The following is a 22,517-nucleotide window of genomic DNA, read 5'->3' as shown; positions in this document are numbered from 1 at the left end:
AAATCTTCCAGCCGGCCAGAGACAGCCGAGAGAGAGAGAGATTGGCGCCGGCTGTGTACGACGCATGGCCTCGACGTGGCAGCGCTGAACCGAGGCTTCACCTCCACCCAGCTGCGTCGCCAATCTTCACCCACCATCCCAGTGCCGATCCAACCGAGGGAGGAAGCTCCAGCTCTCCCTCTCCACCTCTCTTTTGTCGCCGGCCGCCAAGAAGAGGGACATCGCCAACAGTCATCGAGCCCTCTTCATCTCTAACATATACTCGTTCCATTCTCATCTCACCATGACGAACAACTTTGGTTTTGATCCCATTCCATTTCATCTTCTACAGCAGCGGGAACGCCGCCATGTCATGGTCGCTCTAGAGCGCGCTTTGTGCACCGCCGCAGCGACATCATCGCCGTTCCCGCTTATCTGGACCAAGCCGGGCCAAGCTGTCGCGCCAGCGTCTTCGCCTCGACCTCCTCTCCATTTCCCCTCAAGAATCTCGAAGGATGGTGCTACGAGTGTGGAGATCGTCCACCGTCTTCTCCACCTCCGGTCACCGTCGCCGTTGCCGAATCCACCCCCTCCGGTGAGTACCAACCCAATTCCATGCATCAGTAGCATCCCTGGGGCCTCACTAACCTCATGGACACACATGCATGATAGTTCTTGGAGCTGATTGAGCCATCGCCGTTCACCCGGAGGTTCTTGCCGCCGCCGAGCCGTTACACGAGCCGTCGTCATCAACCTAGCTACCCCAGCCATGTCTAGCATCTCGGTGAGCACCTTTCAGCCTATAGAACATACATGCATGCACCCAATTAACCAATACATGATTGTAGAAGCACATGCATCACCACCTGAAAACATCCTCCTTTCGGACTCGCCGCCGGCGTTACTCCGATGTCCACTGACCGACAAAAGTAGAGGAATGGAATCGCAATAACATGATATTCATTTTGTATTTTGGTCGCACCCCCAAACGAGCCATCGTTTGTCGCCGGTGAGCTCGAGATCGAGCTCAGCCATGGCTGTTCTGCCTCTGTGCGTGAGAAAAGAAGTCAGGGACCTTGTTTCGAGAATTTAAACAACTATAAGGTTTAATGTGCAACTTTTCAACTCACTGACATATGAGGCTAGGTCTGCGGGTTGATTCTTAGAAACCTCAGGGATCTTTTTGTATATTGATCTTTCACTGACAGTGGACCCCTTGGAAACAAAAATCTGAAATTATAAAAGAAAAGTACCTAAAACTTGTAAAATCCATATAAAATTAAATATAGCTCATTTTAAGATGATACAAATTTCTGTGAACTCACCAAATTGTGAACTTTAGTGTTATGGAATAAAAACTTGCACTCACAGTACAAATTTAGCCTCTAAAATTTATCCAAGTTAAATCACACATAAAGCATGCACAAACTTATAAAATGCATACAAAATTCATTTCAACTCATTTTGGAGCAAACTCAGTTTCTACAGATCCACCAACTTATGTTCTCCTATAAAGCAAAATGAAATAGTATACATACTATACATGGAATGCCTCTAAAACTATTACCTTTAAAATGACTAATTTTACATAAGCTGAACTTTAGAAGTTTATATAAAATTCATCTTAGATCCTTTTTGAGTAAACCCAAATTCAGTAGAATCATAGGGTTGTGCACTTCAATGTTATAAAATAAAAAGACATACTTAGAGTATAATGAAAACCCCTAAGTATTTAAGTAAGGAATAAGCAACATGGAGCATACCTTAAATTGTAACATTTGTAGAAAATTCATCTATAGTCTAAATGAAGTGAACCAAATTTTCTATAGAACCAGCAAGTAATATACTTCAACCTAGTAGAGTGAATTATAGCACCCTCTTTACAGACCATGGCTCTGAACCTTAATTTGGTAGAATAGGTACTAAACACATAGTAGTGGTTAAACAATACATATGAAAAAGTATATATATGCATGGTAGCTCCAAATAAATCGAAATAAAACTTGTTGAACCAGTGAAGGCATAGATCCATTCCCTTCCACCAAAACTTAGTATCCTTAACTCATATAATAATCTCCAGATTGATATGTTAAGTTTCTAACATAGAACATCCCCTAGCTTATAAAATGTGAAGTAAAGTAATTTGAACACTAAAATTTTATAAACTAAGATTAGATTAGTTAACTAAAATACTCATTTTATACAACACTAGCAAGTTAGAGCAAGTTCTGGACCTAAATCTCCAAAGCCATGTACACATAGGGACTATATGCCTAGAACACGTTAAAACTTGTAAAATATATAAATAATTCATATTAACTCTAAAAATTATGAAACCAAATGTGTTAGTCTTAGAAAACAAATATCTTCACCCCAGAAAACATAAACTTAATAAGAATCACCTTACAACAGCATTTCACAATAGTAACTAAGTAAATCCTACACTATACCGACGAAACTTCTAAAATTCATAACTCCCAAATAAAATGAGATAAAATAGAAATTCTTTCACCTAAATTCATTTTATATAAGTACCTATTCTCTGTGCACAAATCATGCATTTTAGAACATTTTGGATTTTTCGCATATTTCGGTGTTTTATTGCATAACGTGTACTTTGTATAGATGATTGCTTAATCGGTGAAGAAGTGATTTAGGTGCTGACATTTTCCTGATTCAAGGCAAGTCCCACCTCCCTCTCTTTGATCACTTTGAACCTATCTTTTGGAGGTTATTCAAAATGTTTGCAAATCTTGCATGTTGATTGTACACTAATAAATTAAAATTTTGTTAAACTTGTTAGATAAACTCCTATTATTTGCATTATCACCTTAACTCCACATATATCCATATTCCTCATTCCTAACCTTAGGAACCATTATGCTATACCACTTTATATATGAGTTTTGGTGACACTAGGTTACTATAAAGCTTAGCCATGCTTAGAATGGTCTTCCTTGTCATTTTGGGCTCATTTCAAACATGAAAATTGATTTTTAATTAATCTGGACAGAACTTTAATACTTGTGATTTTGATAAATAAAATGGTGGAAAATATGGATTTTAGGTTTGGGCCTCAAGTGGTGCACATATGGTGATTAGTTGTGTACCGATAGGGGGAGAGTGCGCCCAAACCGACCTAAGGACTTCACTCAATGTCAGTTCATTTCGTATACAGTACAACCACATGTGCTAGTATGGGATAGCCCAAGCTTAGTAAATTATTTATGGTTTAGCCTTACATTCTGGTAGGCCGGTGTGTATGAGTTCGGATAACTCAGAGGAACTTCCTATTTACCCCGACGTGGTAGTTTAGGTGACTAAGTCTGTCCAATACAATGGTATTGTGCCACGTGGGTGAGTTCCCGTTGTGTCCGCCACCACGGCGTTAAGTTCAAGGCGTGGGCCCGCCACTTAACGGTTCTAGGTCATATTTCCAGTATGACTAGGATGGAGGAACACGTATCGTGCTGGTGTAAGGCTAAATCATGAATTTTGGAAAAGCTTTGTTGCGGGTAATAAATCGGGTACTTATGTATCGCGTGCCACGCTCTTGCATGATTATTATTTCGCATCATGTGGGTAAAGTGTACAAACTCTGCAGAGTTAAAACTAATCGATTAGCCGTGCTCGCGGTCATGAGCGGCGTGTGGATATGTATTGAGTATAGACTTGTGTTTATTCTCCTAAATGCTGAAATTTACCTTTAAATTGTGATGAGATTTGAGAATGATCTCCTTGCTGCCATGGATGGCAATGAGCTGAATATTTATACATGATTAATGCCTACTTTGATGCCCATATGCTAAGTACTAGCTTGCTGAAATTTTATTTGAAAGCAAATCCGTTTTGAATGTGTTTTATGCAAATAAAACTTGCTTTATGCTAAAAAGAACCATACTATGCCTTCCTTGATTATATACCTTGCAAGTAGGGTGTTAGGCTTGTCTTGGTGCTTGCCAGTATATTATTTCTAATAATGTACTGACTCTTGCAGTTAAATTAACTTTTGCTTGCAGGATTTAGACTTAGTCTTTGAGTGATGCGGGTTATCGACTGCTTCTTCTAGGACTTGAACATAATGGGTAAACCCCTAGTCGGTGTGCTTGTGGATTGGGTAGACAAGCTTCCGCTGTTCTATTATTTATTTGGCCGGTCGGCCAATGTAACTAAAGTAGATGTAGTTTATAATCGCTTTCATCTTATTTGTGTTTGCTATGTATAATCATGCTTGAGATGAAAGTGTGAATCTAGTGCACATCCTGGGAACTAGATTCACATGAGTATGACTTAGGAATATTTGAGATGTTGTAGAACTTTAGCCATTTTTGTCAAGTCTCCTGAATGTGTAACACATCTGGTCGCCGCCTTCGAGTGGTTTGATGGGCACATCTCAGGCTGAAGTTGACTGGCAGGCTAAAGGCCTAGCAATATCTCCAATATTCCTCTCTCGAGGCGTCGTCATTATGCTTGTTTGATGACTTGAATTATTCACTTCATCTCTCAATTATAATGGAAGGTCCAGAGAGCCTACGACAGGGAGAGGGAGTAATCTTGTGTTTATATGTCGATGACATATTGATCTTTGGGACCAGCCACAATGTGATTGAGGAGGTCAAGGACTTTCTGTCCAAAAGCTTTGAAATGAAGGATTTGGGAGTGGCTGATGTTATTCTTAACATTAAACTACTGAGAGGAGATGAGGGTGGGATTACACTTGTGCAATCTCACTATGTGGACAAGGTCTTGAGTCGCTTTGGTTATAGTGACTGCAAGGCAGCTCCTACTCCTTATGATCCTAGTGTGCTATTAAGCAAAAACGGAAGAATAGCAAGGGATCAATTGAGATACTCCCAGATTATTGGTTCATTGATGTACTTAGCTAGTGCAACGAGGCCTGACATCTTATTTGCTGTGAGCAAGTTGAGCCGGTTTGTTTCAAATCCGGGAGACAATCATTGGCATGCTCTTGAAAGAGTAATGCGCTATCTAAAAGGGACAATGAGCTATGGAATTAGCTCCACTGGGTACCCAAAAGTACTGGAGGGCTATAGTGATTCAAACTGGATATCTGATGCTGATGAGATCAAGGCCACAAGTGGGTATGTGTTCACACTTGGAGGGGGCGTTGTTTCCTGGAAGTCTTGCATGCAGACCATCTTAACGAGGTCAACAATGGAAGCAGAACTCACAGCTTTAGATACTGCCACAGTTGAGGCCGAATGGCTTCGTGAGCTCTTGATGGACTTGCCGGTGGTTGAAAAACCGGTACCAGCAATCCTGATGAACTGTGATAATCAAACAATGATTATTAAAGTGAACAGTTCGAAGGACAACATGAAGTCTTCCAGGCATGTTAAAAGAAGACTGAAGTCTGTCAGAAAGCAGAAAAACTCCGGAGTGATAGCATTGGACTATGTCTAGACGGCTAAAAATCTGGCAGATCAGTTTACCAAGGGGCTACCACGTAATGTGATAGACTGTGCATCGAGGGAGATGGGCTTGAGACCCACTTAGAGTTGCACAATGGTGGAAACCTGTCCATTGTGATCGGAGATCCCGTGAATTTGGATGGCGAAATAAACTATTGTGTAACTGAGAGAAGAGACCCTAAAATGGGCTTATCTTCATGATGCACTTCTCTTCTAATCTGTATGGTAGGATGGTATACACCTTAATGTGATTCGAGTGGCTTTCCATAAAGCAGAGATGTTGGCCTACAGAACATCTTAGAAGGAACACACCTATATGAGTCCGATTGCTAGTCACAGTCTATGAGATCTAGGTGATCTCTACATACTCATGAAAAGGCCAGGAGTATGACTTATACGTTTCAAACAGAGGGGATGCAAACGGCAGCCTAGTACCAGTTAAGGGTTTGAGTGAAACCTGAATCGCACAAGACTGACAATTCAAGGCATAGTCCATTGTCCAGTTGTGATCTGGTGTAGCTCTTTTCCTAGGTGGAAGTTCAACTTAACAGTCTCCACCAAAACACTGGTATAACAAAAAGGATCAGAGTCGAGAGCATTTCCTGTGAGCCATGAAATTTGGTGGGGATTGTTACATTAATGGGCTAGGCCCAATTAAATCCTAATAAATTCCATTGGCCCACATTAAGTGCTATGGGTAATAATACCACCTTGGAAATCTAAGTGAAGAGGCCTTAACTTAAATACAGAGCTAGTGGAGAGTCTCTGTTGACCGGTTGAGATGGTGCGCGGACAACCAGGCGGGGCAAGGCGAGGCGAGGCGAGGCAGACAGCTGCTGCTGCTACGCTCTCTCGTTTTGTAACGGACGGTAATAAATAACGGAGAATTGATTTCGTATCAATGAACACGTCGGTTACGGAATTAAACGTCGTGAATTGATTCCGTTGGTTACGGAATTAAACGCCGTGAATTGATTCCGTATTAACGAGCGCGTCGGTTACGAAATTAAACACCGCGGTTGATGACTCCGAACGTTACTCTCGCGCTCGCATATATATACTCCGCAGCGACCAGAAGGACAGAGAAGTTCTTCACGACTCTTGCACTTCGAGTTCCTCCTCCTCTATTCCTGAGCTTCAGAATCCTTCCCCGGTTCTGTTCACCTGCGCGCACAGGTGTACAGGACGAGCAGGTGTCTTCGGAACTCTGTCCGCTTGAGAACTTGCACTGGAAGGCGGGCGATTAAGTTTTTGGGTAGCGCTTCAAGCGCGACTGCTCTTGTTCTTCGCGGCTACTACTGCTGCATCGGCGCCTTCACCAAGATGTCAACGGAGATTGGGACAAGAAGATGAATGACATCAACGGAGGTAATACTGCCTCAAAATCCAGCGGTGGGACGTTCTCGGGGTATACTTTCATTCTCCCGTTTCTATTAGATGTTTCTTTGTTAATACTCTTCGCAATGGCAGCATTGCGTTACTTTGTAAATGTTGATGCTTATTTCATATTAAGCATACTCAAGTTGTATACATCTAGCACTGTCACTAGATCTACTCAGATTGCAAATGTCATGTTTATTGTCTTAATATTTTAGATTAAAATATGCCGAATTATGACCAAATTTCCAACAATCCAAAGTGAAACAAGAATAAGCCAGATCATTTGGTAAATATTAGCCATTGGATTTACTACGAGAAAAAAAAGAGAATGAATCTTAAACCGTTTGATTAGATGGATGGTAAAATAACACATTCAAGAGGTTTCCAGAGACGAAGCTACTACAAGTGGAAAGAAAGAAAAGAAGGAAAAAAACCCTGATCCTTTAACTTAAGATTCATTAGTTAAGATTGAGCTATTTAGGGCATATTCAAGTATGATCATGTCATTAATTTTGTTTCGAGCAATTAGTTGTTAATTAATGTATTTGAAAGAAAATTGCTGCAGAGGCATGTACATTCCTTCCAATAAAGAGGTCATAGTCGCCTGATTAATGATTTTCATACAAATTTTTAAAAAATTAAACTAATTCCTTAAAAACCTACAAAACATATGACGCCACAAAGGACATGCACCAATCAAAAATAAGTGAAGGATAAAATGTAATAGAATGGCAAAGAGATATATAAACACAATGACTCATACCTATTGAAGTTTGCAATAAATATTAAGCCATTTATTGTATCCTAATCCAAATTTTTGCTAAACAACAAGAAACCCTAGAGAAATTTATTGGCACTCTCACGTATCACATTGCAAGATGTGTAGAGTCGCGCAAATGCACGGCATCACATGCTAGTTAACGTTAAGCATATCAGCGGACAACCATGGATGCATAGGTTCAAAAGTTACTCCCTCCGTTTTTTAATAGATGACGTTGTTGACTTTTTCTCACATGTTTGACCATTCGACTTATTCAAAAAATTTACGTAATTATAATTTATTTTGTTATGAGTTGTTTTATCATTCATAGTACTTTAAGTGTGATTTATATCTTATACATTTGCATAAACTTTTGGAATAAGACGAATGTTCAAACATGTGAGAAAAAGTCAACGGCGACATCTATTAAAAAACGGAGGTAGTATATGATATGGCCCACATTTAAGTGGAACCAACATTAACACCATAAGATATAAATGCATAAATAGTGTCGCCCCTTTAGAAAATGATCATAGAATCTCAAGGAGAAAAACTGCATTGGCATTAAACATACTATTATACTGTCATACTGTTCACATGGTAAAATATTTATTTATAAGTGGCAGCACAGAGCACACTAATGAGCACATATGACACAAATAAGATATTGAATCGTAAGAAAACTGATACATATAAGCATTCAACAAGCAAATAAAAGCAGCATACTGGAACGGGTTGGTCTTTTAAGCAATATATAAATCACCCATTTTTGTCCACAACAACTGTAATGCCATCGTTGGAGGATGCTCCAGCAACCTGCTCTTTACCAGAGGAGTGTTCAGCATGGGTAGTGCGTGAATCACCTGAGCATGCTCCGTTTGGGAGCTCTGCCCTGGCCAGCTTCTCTGCCAAGGTCTCCATCCCCATGTAATGCATAAGCAGCCAGACATAGCTCAGGAACTCGACTCCGGTGCCAAGGCTCTTAGCGTGCAAGTACCCCCGGCATCTGGCAGCAGAAAAGCAGAGCATCTCCACCCACACGCCTTCGATCACTCTCCACATCTTCTCCTCGTCATGTAAATTCAGGAGCACTTCAGCTATAGACCAAGCGTCGTCTATGAGCCCTGTTTTATTGGATGGTGCTGGTGTCTTGTCTTCGATGGTTTTCTCCTTGATTGGCTGTTGCACATGCACCTGCACCTCACTGATTATTGTCCCTGCAAGTTCTCCTTCATTCAGTGGTGTACTCTTCTTGTTGAACATGCCCTTCAGTTGGTTGTAGGCATCTGTGAATAAGTTTCGCCTGCTGCCCGCCATTAGCATCTCAGGATTCACAACAAGTAGGTACATCATGTAGTTGGACATTTCTCGGCAATGAACAGCTCTTCCTTGGTGAATAGATTCTTCGCAGAAAGTTGGACTTTCACTTTTGAGATCAGAGGTGCCTTGAAAGCACGTTTTTGTAGCATGTTCACAGTCATGAGATCCACAGATGTGGTAGTAGCAGAAATCGGTGGCGAGATGCCAGAGAAGGACACTCTCATCGAATGCACCCTCTAAGCTCCAGCCTAGTTGCTGAAGGAACACCTCAGATTCAAGAGTCCACTGGCCCCTGTTATCATTGAACTTCCTGTAACAGGAAACATTAGTTATTTCATCGTTCCACCAACGTTTCACATGTCCAAGAACTAAGTTAGTAATGTTGCGCGAGGAGGAACAGGACTTCATTCTCCAACGTTGGTCGAGATAATCCTTGCAACTGAGGAATTCCGCAACACCCATTATCACGGAATGTTTTCTGTTGCGGACAAAGTATCCTAATAGGCTATATTGGGAGACCATGTCATCCATGATATCATATACTGGTAGCTTTCCTTTGGCCTTTGACTTCGCTTGGACATCATGTTTAGCATGATTTACTTTCCCGACCGACTTAGGGCTGTTCATATTAAAACTCGTTTTTTGAACCCTTGCTTGCCCTGAGGTCAAGATTTTCTGTAAGGTAGGTCCGTATAACTCTAGGACAGCAGTACAACAAAGCAAGGTATATGTAACCTTGACATCAGTGTGATTATAAGCTTTTCTGTGACTTTGGTGGAACAGGCCGATGGCTACAAAGGACAAGTACGGAAGTAATCCTCGCAGCATCGAACCGCAAAACCCTTTTAAAGTTTCTTGCTCTTTCTTTCCCTCATCGGTGTCAACATTGGTATTCACATAATTCTGTTGTCTCTTTAGAGCACTAAGAATAATTGGAAACATCTTTTCTTTGGTGTAAAGAAGATCGAAGGTTTCATACAGACTTTTCTGCAACAAAATATACGATTCATCTCCTTCACGTTGTAAGAATGACAAAAGTTTACTAAGCCGATCATCGGAAGAAGGAGATGCAAGGTCAACAAATAGCTCACTGGGCTTAAAGTCGGCAGGAGAGCTTGATTCTTCCCAGCGACCATCCTCCAAACGAGATTCATTTACCTTGTCTATAAAATCTTGAATCGGATCTTTCTTTACTTCTCTGTTTGTCGTCCTCCGAACATTCTTGGGAGAGCTCACTAGACTATTAATGCTTGCACTACTGAGAGCCCAGGGCTTTTCCAAGCACTTGAGAACACCAGGGACGAAGAGCAGGATTGCTGCCTGAAGCAACCTCCTGTCACCACCTGGCCATGATTTACAGAACACATAGATGGCTATGGTGATTTGGGACAGCGATGTGAGGGCGTGCCTTGTCCACAGCTCGTTATCTTCGATGTTATACGCGGTTATGCTGTCCTGTCCAGCAAGGTGTATCAGGAAGATAGGTGCCCACAGCACCTCTAGGATGCTCGTGTTGTGTGCATGGCCATAATCCTGCTTCTTATGTCGATTGAAGAGTGTTGCGAGAGCATATATCGCTAGGGCATCGCTGCTAAGGTATGCAAGCCAGATAATGTATCTCAGGTAGAATTTCATAGGAAACTTACGCCGAGGAGCCATGACGAGGAGGATATACTGAACAAGTAGGCTGCTCAGTGCGAGAATGCGCAGCTGCCACTCATCCCACCATTGGATGGCACTTGAGATACCCATTCTCTCCTTTCTCCTTCCTTTTCTCTCTGTCCGTGTCTATCCGGTATGCAAAATGGGAGTTGCATCCAGCAATAATAGCAATGTCACCATATATTCTCTCCTCCTTCCTCCCTTCCTGTTTGTCCGTGTGTCTGTCTAGTATGCAAAGTAGTGGAGGTTCCATTCAGCAAAAATAACCACATGATAGTGATGTTTAGTATTTTGGTGGCATCAAATGAGTACAGAGAACACTTTGTGTCATTGTATATGATTCATGTGCAGTCCTCTTGTTATAAAATAAAACCAAGTGGCCTGATAATTCATATTTCTCTTGACTTGACCAACTTTTTCGGTGCCTTCGTCTTTAAAAAAATTACCTTTATCTGATTCACATGTGATGGCCAGGCTCAGTCTCATCTTCGCGACATTTTAAAAAGCTAATATATGTGTTAATTGGACCGACAATAGGGCATTGGTTGCCAGCTGCTTCGATTTCAGAGGAACAACGATCCAGCTGTACAATTGTGTAGAATCACAACACGGCATACCACACTCCATTTGAAAATATAAGACCAAGTCATCAATAATGTACAATAATTCGAAAATGCTTTTGAGGATGAATCTAATAAATCAATTTTTCTTCATAAAAATATATTATAATAGAGAGTAATTGATGGTCAAAGTATTATCCTAGCCAAACAGAAATTCACAGTGAATAAAAATACCAGAATGAGATATCTTTCCCGTTATGCTAGCATGGTTTTGAAAAGATTAAATCAGATGAAATCGAATTAAATAAAAAACTAATAAAAACTACAATATCAAAAGAGAGCGAGATTACCCACTACCACTACTGCAGAACTAAAAAACTAATAAAAATTACAATAGCCCCGGTTCCAATAAGAACCAGAAAAAAAACATTTTTAGTCTCGGTTAAAAACTCCATCGGAACTATGTGATCTTTACTCCGGGTTCATCCCTTGATAAGGCCTGTCAGGGGGCCGAGGATATTTAGTCCCGGTTGGTGTCAACAACCGGGAATAAAGATTACCACTTTAGATTTAAATAATCTTTACTCCCATTTGTTATTACCAACCGAGACTAAAATTCAACGCGTAGTATATAATCCCTCACACTTATCCTCTCCTCTGGAATCGCAAATGCTTGCTCCTTATGTTCTTAACTTCCTCCTCCCTTTCCTCCTCTGCCCTCTGTTTCTTATCCTCTCCTTGACTTGCTCTCATCCTCTCCTCTCAAATATTGCAGCAGCTAGGAGTGAGCGCAGCACGGGGACGGAGGCGGTGGCCCGCGCGTGGGGCAGTGGCGGCCGTGTTCGGCGGCAGCCTGGCGCAGCGAAGGGGAGGAGGCGGCAACACGCATGGGGATGATTTTTTGATGTGATATGATCTTTCTGGATGATTTTGTGATTTCAATTTGTGGATGATTTTGTGATGTTAATTTGTGGATGATTTTGTAATATTCGATCTATGAATGTTGGATCTGTGATTTGTGATATGTGATTGTTGGATATGTGAATATTAGAAAAAAGCTCGATCTGTGATTAAAGGTCTGTGAATGTTGGCAAAAGACGATGAAAAAATATGCAAACAGCTAAAAACAATAGAAAAAAAAAGAACTCTACTCCCGGTTGGTAACACCAACTCGGAGTATTTCACCCGGATACGTAGTCCCAGTTACATACCCGGGATTAAAGGGGTTGTGAACCGGGAGTATACATGCATTCTCCAGCAGTGTACTTTCCTTCGTATAAGATGATATTTGTTAGATTAAAAATATTTACGATGACCAAGTACACCCAAACACTCCTGTCTATACTATGGAAATCTACCACGTATAAGGTGGTTTGTGTTGGCAACTTTTTGTGAGAAGTTGACAAGCACGTCGCAGCACCTAAACGCCTTGCAGTGATCCTAGAGTCGCAAACCACCTCAATCTAGCAAAAGCCAAACCAAGATGTGTTTTGATAACTAAACCGGCTAGCGGAGCCAATTCTAGATAACTACCCGTCTCCTTCCAAATTCGGTCGATCCTTTCCTTCTCCGGCCGAATTGATAGAGGGGAAATGATCCTCGGGATCTCCTCTACCTTTTCCCTTTTGGAAACATCGGCTAAATCGGCTTGGAAAGTGTTTGATTCGAGGTCGAATCGGATCGGCTTTTCTCTCTCCGAGCCCGACCTTTCCTTCTCGTCACCGGCCGCCGTGGGCCTTCGCTGTCGCCCTCCAACCCCTTTAAAAGGACCCCCGAGCTCTTCTCTACCCGTCGCCACCCTCGTCTTCGCCTCTCGTCGTCCGTAGCGCCCTAGCGCCGTGTAGCTTCGCGCCGCCGTCGCCGCCGTCGCTCCAGCCGTGCGCCGCCGCCGTTCCGGTCATCGCCATCGCTCGGGAAGACCGCCGTCGTGGTCGCCAAGTCGCCACCGTCCTCGTCCGCCCCTTCGCCGTCGCCGAAGACCGCCGGAGCACCGTCGCCGTCGTCAAGCCGAAGAGCTCCGCCGTTTCAACCTCGTCGCCGTCGCCGTCCGTTGGTCTTCCGCCGCTCCTTTGGTCATCGGTGAGTTCGCCGCGTCGCGCTCTACCCGTTGGTGCCCTCCGTTCGTGCCGAAGCGCCGCCGTTCACCGGTGAGCTTGCGCCGTCCGAGCTGTCGAGCCGCCGACAGCTTGTTTATAATTTTCTTTTGTTTCTTTTGGGACCTGTTGTTCAAAAGCACAAAACTTGTGACCTTGTTTCCAACTGTTTCAACTTATCTTGCAAGCTTGGTTTACTTTATTTACTTACCTTTTTACTTTGATTTTCTAACTTTATTTAAATTAATCCAAAAACTTGTGCTATTAATTGGATAAATGTCTTAACTCCCTCCTTTCATTTGTCCTTAGATGCCGTGCTACAAGCCTGAGTACTTATTTGGTGTTGAAGGATTTGTCCAGGAGTTGCGTACGATGTCCTTTGTCATAGGATTTGGGACTGCCCCTTTTTATGCCCAGATTCCTCATGATCGTCATGAAGAAAAGTGCCGAGTCAAAGTCACCTTGAACAGTAATAGTGAAGATATCCCCTCAGTGATGTTCGAAGCTGGAGGAAGAAACTACATCCACGCATGTCAGGAGGTAGCAAGGATCGCCATAGGAGAGCTCCGCGATCGCTACAGTGATCAGTTGGCCGACACTGAGTGTCGCTACCATCCTCGCCAACCCCAGGGAAGTGACCGTGGCAGCTACCTTGAGACTGAAGGAATTGAGAATGATGCTACCACAAGGCATTTGGTTGAGATGCTGTGGGCTATGGATGAAAGTCATGCGGAGACTGTGTTAGCAGCTCAAGATCGTGAAGACCGGAATCGTGGTAAGATTTGCAAGTTAGATGACAAGGTGGATCGTTTGGAGAAGGAACTAGCTGCGTTGAAGGGAGAAGCACCACCGCAGAAGGCCAGGATTCATCTTACCGCAAGGAAGAGAGCTCTATTTGTCCCTCGCTACCAATTGGCGCCAAAGGTTCGTGTGGTGGAGAAAGAAGTCACCCCAGCTCTAGCGGATCCTCCGGTCATCATCATAAGTGATGATGAAGAAGAAGAATCCAAGCGCACCCATTCCAAGATTGAGTGGGTAGCAACTCAAGATGATGAAGACGAGCCGAACGAGCCTTCAATCGACCTCCGATGCTCGGAAGAACTAGAGTGCCATGTCTAATCGTTGTCTTAGATCGTTGTGTTAGTTTGCTTGTTTTAAGTTTGGTTGTGTGTGTCTCGCATGTGATTTACATCAGGGGTGGGATGTAAGTGCATGTGTTTGTTTGCTTTTGAGTGTTAGGAAGTTGGTGAGTTTAGTGGTGTGAGAGTCTTCAGTTTGTAATAATGAAACTCAGTTAAGATCAATAAAAGTTAAAGTAATTCTCTGTCCTAAGTAGTTTCCCCCGGTTTCTCTTCTGGTGCCCTGTCCATGCCAGATGGTGAACACTCGCAGCAACGGGAATGGCCCCAAAAACAACAATAACAATAACAATGGAGAGAATCCCACACTTGCTCAAGTTCTTGCTCAACAGACTCAGTTAATGAACATGATGATGCAGCAACTTCAGAACCAGCAGAACCAGGGAAATAACCATGCACCTCCTCAGAACAAGTTAGCAGAATTTCTTCGTGTGAGGCCGCCTACTTTCTCTAGCACCACTAATCCTGTTGAAGCTGGTGATTGGCTGCATGCCATAGAAAAGAAGTTGGATTTGCTTCAATGCACTGATCAGGAGAAGGTCTCATTTGCATCACATCAGCTGCATGGCCCTGCCTCTGAATGGTGGGATCACTTCCGCCTGAATAGGACTACTGCTGAACCTATCACTTGGCTTGAATTCACCGCTGCTTTCCGGAAGACGCATATACCATCGGGAGTGGTTTCTCTCAAGAAGAAGGAATTCAGGTCGCTCACTCAGGGATCTCGCTCTGTTATGGAGTATCTGCACGAGTTCAATCGTCTGGCTCGTTATGCTCCGGAAGATGTGCGCAATGATGAAGAGCGCCAGGAGAAGTTCTTGGAAGGACTTAATGATGAGCTTTCTTACCCACTCATGACTGGAGATTATTCTGATTTCCAGAAGTTAGTGGATAAGGCTATTCGTCAGGAAGACAAGTACAATCGCATGGAGCAAAAGAAACGCCGGATTGCTCAATTCAAGACACAACAGGGGAATAATCAGAAGCCGCGTCTTACTTTAGGACCCCAGTCCATGCCACAGGGAGGTTCTTCATCTGTTGTTCGTCCGCAGCGTCATTTCTTCAACAACAATGCTGGCAACAACATCCGCAATCAAGCTCCACGTCCTGTTGCAGCCTCGACACAGCAACAACCTGCCAAGAGGGAGCAAGGCAGCAAGCCCGTGGTGTGTTTCAACTGTGGAGACCCAGGACATTATACTGACAAGTGTCCGAAGCCCCGACGTGTGAAGGCTGTCCCTGCCCAGAGCAACTCTACCGTACCAGCGCCAAAGGCTCGTGTCAATCATGTCGCTGCTGCAGAAGCCCAAGATGCTCCAGATGTGATTTTGGGTACGTTTTTTGTTAACTTAGTTCCTGCAACAGTGCTTTTCGATTCTGGTGCTACACATTCATTCTTATCTATGAGTTTTGCGGGAAATCATGGGATGGAAGTAGAAGATCTTAGACGTCCTTTGATGGTTAGTACTCCAAGTAATCAAGCACTCTCTTTGCAACGTAGCCCCTCTGTCAGAATAGAAATTAAAGGAGTACCATTTCTGGCCAATCTTATCCTGTTAGAATCCAAAGACCTTGATGTCATCCTAGGGATGGACTGGTTAGCCAGACATAAAGGTGTGATAGACTGTGCTAACAGAAAAGTAACTCTCACCAGTAATGATGGTCGAGTTATAACTGTTCATGCCTTGTCTTCTGAGTTTTTAAGGTCAAGTCTGAACCAAATAGCTTTGGAAGAGATTCCTATAGTCCGGGAGTATCCCGATGTGTTCCCAGATGATTTACCTGGTATGCCTCCTAAAAGGGATATAGAGTTCAGAATAGATTTGGTACCAGGAACAACTCCGATCCATAAGAGACCTTATAGAATGGCAGCCAATGAGTTGGCAGAAGCCAAGAGGCAAGTAGACGATTTGCTTCAGAAAGGATGCATCAGACCGAGTTCATCTCCATGGGGAGTTCCGGTTATTTTTGTGGAAAAGAAAGACCATACCCATAGGATGTGTGTGGACTATCGTGCACTAAATGATGTGACTATCAAGAATAAGTATCCGCTGCCCAGAATTGATGATTTGTTTGATCAGCTTAAAGGTGCCACTGTTTTCTCCAAGATAGATCTTCGATCAGGGTATCACCAGTTAAGAATCAAAGAGGAAGATATACCTAAGACAGCTTTTATCACTAGATATGGGTTGTTCGAATGTACTGTTATGTCTTTTGGACTTACCAATGCCCCTGCTTTCTTCATGAATTTGATGAATAAGGTGTTTATGGAATACCTAGACAAGTTCGTGGTGGTCTTTATTGATGACATTCTTATCTACTCCCGAACCAAAGAAGAGCATGAAGAACATCTTCGCCTTGCACTAGAGAAGCTACGAGAACATCAACTGTATGCTAAGTTTAGCAAGTGTGAATTTTGGTTGTCTGAAGTGAAGTTCCTTGGTCACGTCATCTCAGCCGGAGGAGTTGCCGTTGATCCCAGTAATGTGGAATCCGTAACCAACTGGAAACAACCAAAGACAGTTTCAGAGATTCACAGTTTCCTAGGCCTCGCAGGATATTATCGGAGGTTTATAGAGAATTTTTCCAAGATTGCTAAGCCCATGACACGATTGCTTCAGAAAGATGTGAAGTACAAGTGGTCGGAAGAATGTGAGCAAAGTTTTCAAGAGTTGAAGAATCGCTTAATATCAGCTCCTATTTTAATTTTACCTGATCCAAAGAAGGGTTTCCAAGTGTATTGCGATGCATCTAAACTTGGGTTAGGTTGTGTTCTGATGCAAGATGGGAAGGTGGTTGCCTATGCATCTCGTCAGTTACGTCCGCATGAGAAGAACTACCCTACTCATGATCTTGAGTTAGCTGCAGTAATTCATGCGTTGAAAATTTGGCGTCATTATCTTTTCGGTACTCGTACAGAGGTATATACCGATCACAAGAGTTTAAAGTATATCTTTACTCAGCCGGATCTAAACATGAGACAACGGAGATGGTTGGAATTAATTAAGGATTATGACATGGGAATTCATTATCACCCGGGAAAGGCTAATGTTGTAGCAGACGCTCTTAGCAGGAAAGGCTATTGCAATGCTACGGAAGGACGACAGTTGCCATTGGAATTATGCATGGAATTTGAAAGATTAAATTTGGGAATTGTCAGTAGAGGTTTCGTTGCAGCCTTAGAAGCGAAGCCCACTCTAATTGATCAAGTTAGAGAAGCCCAAATTAATGATCCTGATATTCAAGAAATCAAGAAGAATATGAGAAGAGGAAAAGCTATTGGTTTCTTGGAAGATGAGCAAGGAACTGTATGGTTGGGTGAAAGAATCTGCGTCCCCGACAACAAAGATTTAAAAGATGCAATTCTGAAAGAAGCTCATGATACTTTATATTCCATTCACCCTGGTAGTACCAAAATGTACCAGGATCTCAAGGAAAGATTTTGGTGGGCAAGTATGAAGCGTGAAATCGCAGAATACGTAGCAGTATGTGATGTTTGTCAGCGAGTCAAGGCAGAACATCAGAAACCTGCCGGTTTGTTGCAGCCTTTGAAGATTCCTGAATGGAAATGGGAGGAAATCGGTATGGATTTCATCACTGGTTTACCCAAAACGTCATCAGGCCATGACTCTATTTGGGTGATAGTCGACAGACTTACCAAAGTGGCTCATTTTATCCCTGTAAAGACCACTTATTCTGGAGGTCGGTTGGCGGAATTGTATATGGCCACTTATTCTGGAGGTCGGTTGGCGGAATTGTATATGGCCAGGATTGGAAGTTGGGATAAGAATCTACCTTATGCAGAATTTTCGTACAACAACAGTTATCAAGTTAGTCTTCAGATGGCTCCTTACGAAGCACTGTATGGTCAGAAGTGTCGCACTCCGCTTTTGTGGGATCAAACGGGAGAACGTCAGGTTTTCGGGACTGATATCCTGAGGGAAGCAGAAGAAAAGGTGAAAGTCATTCAAGAAAGATTGCGTGTGGCCCAGTCTCGTCATAAGAGTTATGCCGACAATCGCCGCAGAGATTTGAGTTTTGAAGAAGGAGATTATGTGTATCTTCGTGTCACACCTCTTCGAGGGGTTCATCGTTTTCACACCAAAGGAAAATTGGCACCGCGTTTTGTGGGACCTTCTAAGATTGTCAGTAGAAGAGGAGAGGTTGCTTATCAGTTGGAGTTACCTCAATCTTTGGCAGGAGTCCATAATGTGTTCCATGTGTCGCAATTGAAAAAGTGTTTAAGGGTACCTACCGAAGAAGCTAATCTTGAACAGATAGAAGTCCAAGAGGATCTGACCTATGTTGAGAAACCAATACGTATTTTGGAAGTCGATGAGAGAAGAACCAGGAATCGAGTTATCCGTTTTTGCAAAGTCCAATGGAGTAATCACTCGGAAGAAGAATCAACTTGGGAACGAGAAGATGAATTGAAGTCAGCTCATCCGTATCTGTTCGCCAGTTCTTCTGAATCTCGAGGACGAGATTCTTTTTAAGGGGGGTAGGTTTGTCACATCCTAAAAATCCTAAATATATAAATTGTTGTTTAATTGGAATTATTAGAATTTATTTTAAAAGCCTAGAAGAGAAGATCTAATTTTAATTAATAAATTCCAATATAAAATGGGGCCAGATAAAATTTCATTAAATACTTTGCTTAATTCTATAATTCCTAGATTTTTCTGAGATTTATTTGAGCTAAGGAAGTATTTTTAATAAATGGAATTGCATTTCATGAATAATTTAATTTGAAAAAGGTTTTTAAAAGTCTCTTTTGGCTTTGGGCCGAAAGTCGGCCCAAAAACCTCTCTCTCTCTCCCTCGGCCCAAGCCGGCCCAGTCCGCAGCCGCAGCCGCCCGCGCGCGCGCGTCCGCTCGCTGACAGGTGGGTCCCGCCTGTCGGATCCGTCGTCCTCCTTGCGTCGGCCGCCGCCCGAAACCCTAGCGCAAGCCGCCGCCGTCTCCTTCCAAATTCGGTCGATCCTTTCCTTCTCCGGCCGAATTGATAGAGGGGAAATGATCCTCGGGATCTCCTCTACCTTTCCCCTTTTGGAAACATCGGCTAAATCGGCTTGGAAAGTGTTTGATTCGAGGTCGAATCGGATCGGCTTTTCTCTCTCCGAGCCCGACCTTTCCTTCTCGTCGCCGGCCGCCGTGGGCCTTCGCTGTCGCCCTCCAACCCCTTTAAAAGGACCCCCGAGCTCTTCTCTACCCGTCGCCACCCTCGTCTTCGCCTCTCGTCGTCCGTAGCGCCCTAGCGCCGTGTAGCTTCGCGCCGCCGTCGCCGCCGTCGCTCCAGCCGTGCGCCGCCGCCGTTCCGGTCATCGCCGTCGCTCGGGAAGACCGCCGTCGTGGTCACCAAGTTGCCGCCGTCCTCGTCCGCCCCTTCGCCGTCGCCGAAGACCGCCGGAGCACCGTCGCCGTCGTCAAGCCAAAGAGCTCCGCCGTTTCAACCTCGTCGCCGTCGCCGTCCGTTGGTCTTCCGCCGCTCCTTTGGTCATCGGTGAGTTCGCCGCGTCGCGCTCTACCCGTTGGTGCCCTCCGTTCGTGCCGAAGCGCCGCCGTTCGCCGGTGAGCTTGCGCCGTCCGAGCTGTCGAGCCGCCGAGCCGCCGCCGCCGGTGGTGACGTCATCGCCGACGTCATCGTCCCCGTCTCCCGTGAGCCGGTCGTGGACCGATCGATCTCAGCCGTCCGTTTTGGATGGATCGATCTCGGCCGTCCGTTCGAGTGAACCGTCGCCGTGCACCCGGTCCACCGCAAACCCTAGCCGCTGATGCAATAAATCCCTTTTTCCTTTTCAAAAATAATTCATTATTGCGTCATAATTCAATTAAAATCAATATAAGTGTTTTAATCCGATTAAATCTTCAAAAATTCATAACTAATTCATCTTAGCTCGGATTTAGTTGGTTCAAGTCTCTAAATTTTTCTAAAATTGAGATCTACATGTTAAAAATATCCACATATACTGTTCATGCTTGTTTATGTGCTGTTTTGGTGATTTTGCTCTTTTCTGTTTAGATTCCGTCGTTTCCGGAGAGTCCGTTTTCGCAGCAGAAGAGTTTGAAGAGTTCCAAGGCCAGCAAGGCAAGTCACACAGATCCCAAACAACCCTTTGAGCATGTTGATCATATTTAAAGCTATTGTTTCTATTCAACTATTGCATTTATTTTCGAATGTCATTGGGTGGAATTAACCTATTGTTTGTTATAGCCCTTTTGTTCTTGTTTACTTTATTCCTTGATACCTTGGGTTATTATAACTTGACTAGTTGGGCTACGTATATTGGTTCAACTAGATATTAGATATAATTGCTTAGCCCTGCTTAGAAACTTTAGCACACTTTTGGGATAACTTATGACTCACTATTATTTTAATGATGGCTTAATGATAGTTCACGATGGTCAATCGTGATTGGTTAATTAATTAATGTGCCAACTAAAACCTGATAATGGTGGGTTGTGAGCACATGGTTTTGATGGTCGTGCTCATGACAATTAAGGACCGGTTCACGAGTTTCGGTTGTGAAACATTAACCGTGCTGTCACGCCCTAAAAATCGACTAAATTAAAAATGCATATTTTAAATCATTTTTAGAAATTATTTTAAAAAGCCTACAAACTAAACCCTAATTTTCTAGGAAAATTTTCAACATAAAAGTGGGCTAGATAAAATTTTATTAAATACTATGCTTGCTCTTCTATTTTCTAGAATTTTCTGGGAATTATTTGAGCAAGGGAAGTATTTTTAATAATTGAAACAACATTTCACAAATTGTTTTTATTTAAAAAGTTCAAAAAACCCCTTCTTTGGTCGTTGGGCCGAATTCGGCCCAACATCTCCCTCCTCTCCCGCGGGCAAGCCGGCCCAGCTGCCGCCGCCGCCCGCTCCCCTCTCTCGTGGAGGCCGACAGGTGGGGCCCACCTGTCGGATCCATCCCCTACCTCCGGCCGGCCGCCGCCAAGCCGAGCCCGAGCCGCCGTTTTGCGCCACCGATTCCGCTTCAATCCGGCCTCCTCGAGTCCGATTGAATGAGGGGTTTTGATCCTCTCGTTCTCCTCTTTCTTTTCCCCCAAGAATCGGAGCAAATCGTTGAGGATTTGATCCGAATCGAGTTCGTTTTGATTTTATCCCTAAAACCGAGTTTGAATCTTTCCCGAGTCGATTCCTCTCGTTTGGAGCTCGATCTCTTCAATCCGATGCTTTATAAAGCTTCCTCTCGTCGTCCTCTTTCGTTTGCTCCCTCTCCCGAGCTCTCCCGTGCATCGTAGAGCCGCCGCCGCGTGTGCCAAGCCCGCCGCCGCCGCCGGCCGTCTTCGGCCGCGTCGCGCCGTCGCCTCCGCCGTCTCCGCCGCTTGCTGTCGCCGCCGTTAGGTGCGCACGGAGGTGAGGAACCTCGGCCGCCCCTCCTCCTTCACCGCCGGCCACCGGAGCTCCGCCGTCGCCGCTAACCCGAGCCGCCGCCGCCATCCTCCTCGTCGCCGGCCGTCGTCGTTCATCGTTTGTCGTCGTGGTGAGTACCATCGGGTTCGTCTCGATGTCCTCTACGCGTAGGTGTCCTCCAATCACCCGGCCGACCGTCCTAGCTCCGGCGAGCTCTCCAACCCGAGCCGGCCGCCATTGCCGACGTCAGCATGACGTCAGCATGACGTCATCGTCTCCTTTTCTTTTTCTTTTTCCCGATTTTCTAATAGATTAAAACTTCGGAAAATCATAACTAAATAACCGTAGATCCGTTTTAGGTGGTTCAAGTTGCTAAATTCTTCTAAAATCAAGATCTACATGTTAAAGATATCCACATGTACTGTTTATGCTTGTTTTTGTACTGTTTTGTTGATTTTTGTTTAATTGCTTTAGTTTCCGACGTTCCGGAGGAGAGCGTTTCCGTTGAGGAAGGTTCTGAAACGTTTGCGGAAGCCCAAGGCAAGTCACACAGATCCCAAACAACCCTTTGAGCATGTTGAACCCGTTTAAAGCTATTATTTTATTTCAACTATGCATTGTTTTCGAATGTCATCGGGTGGTGAACCTTTCCCTATTAATTAAAGGCCGAAGATGACTTTATTTTCCTATGGGTTATAATTGGATTGGCATGAACCTTATATATTGGATTGGTTCAGCTAAATGCTATATATATATGTTCGCTTAGCCATGCTTAGAAACATTAGCTAACTAAAGGGGTTAAATATAAA

At 43.7% G+C, this 22,517-nt stretch overlaps 1 protein-coding gene and 1 long non-coding RNA gene across 2 annotated transcripts; one reads left to right on the top strand and one right to left on the bottom strand.

The window, feature by feature from the left end:
- Window positions 1-428: 428 nt before the first annotated feature.
- LOC107281546 (uncharacterized) lies at window positions 429-4,248 on the top strand. The gene is made up of 3 exons (XR_010742277.1): window positions 429-574; window positions 2,605-2,660; window positions 3,999-4,248. It is a non-coding gene; the product is annotated as an uncharacterized lncRNA (long non-coding RNA).
- Window positions 4,249-8,091: 3,843 nt separating this feature from the next.
- LOC4342892 (uncharacterized) lies at window positions 8,092-10,714 on the bottom strand. Its single transcript, XM_015789865.3, has one exon. It carries the CDS (start codon window positions 10,621-10,623, stop codon window positions 8,311-8,313), a length of 2,313 nt encoding a protein of 770 aa, XP_015645351.1. The 5' UTR covers window positions 10,624-10,714; the 3' UTR covers window positions 8,092-8,310.
- Window positions 10,715-22,517: the final 11,803 nt, after the last annotated feature.

The sequence above is a fragment of the Oryza sativa genome, chromosome 7, assembly GCF_034140825.1.
Source record: "Oryza sativa Japonica Group chromosome 7, ASM3414082v1".
NCBI lineage: Eukaryota > Viridiplantae > Streptophyta > Magnoliopsida > Poales > Poaceae > Oryza > Oryza sativa.
Note: the sequence above shows the minus strand (reverse complement) of the source record. Positions and strands in the feature narration are given on the sequence as shown.

Coding starts and splice junctions, on each gene's coding strand:
- LOC4342892 (XM_015789865.3), bottom strand. CDS start 10,623: ATGGGTATCTCAAGTGCCATCCAATGGTGGGATGAGTGGCAGCTGCGC.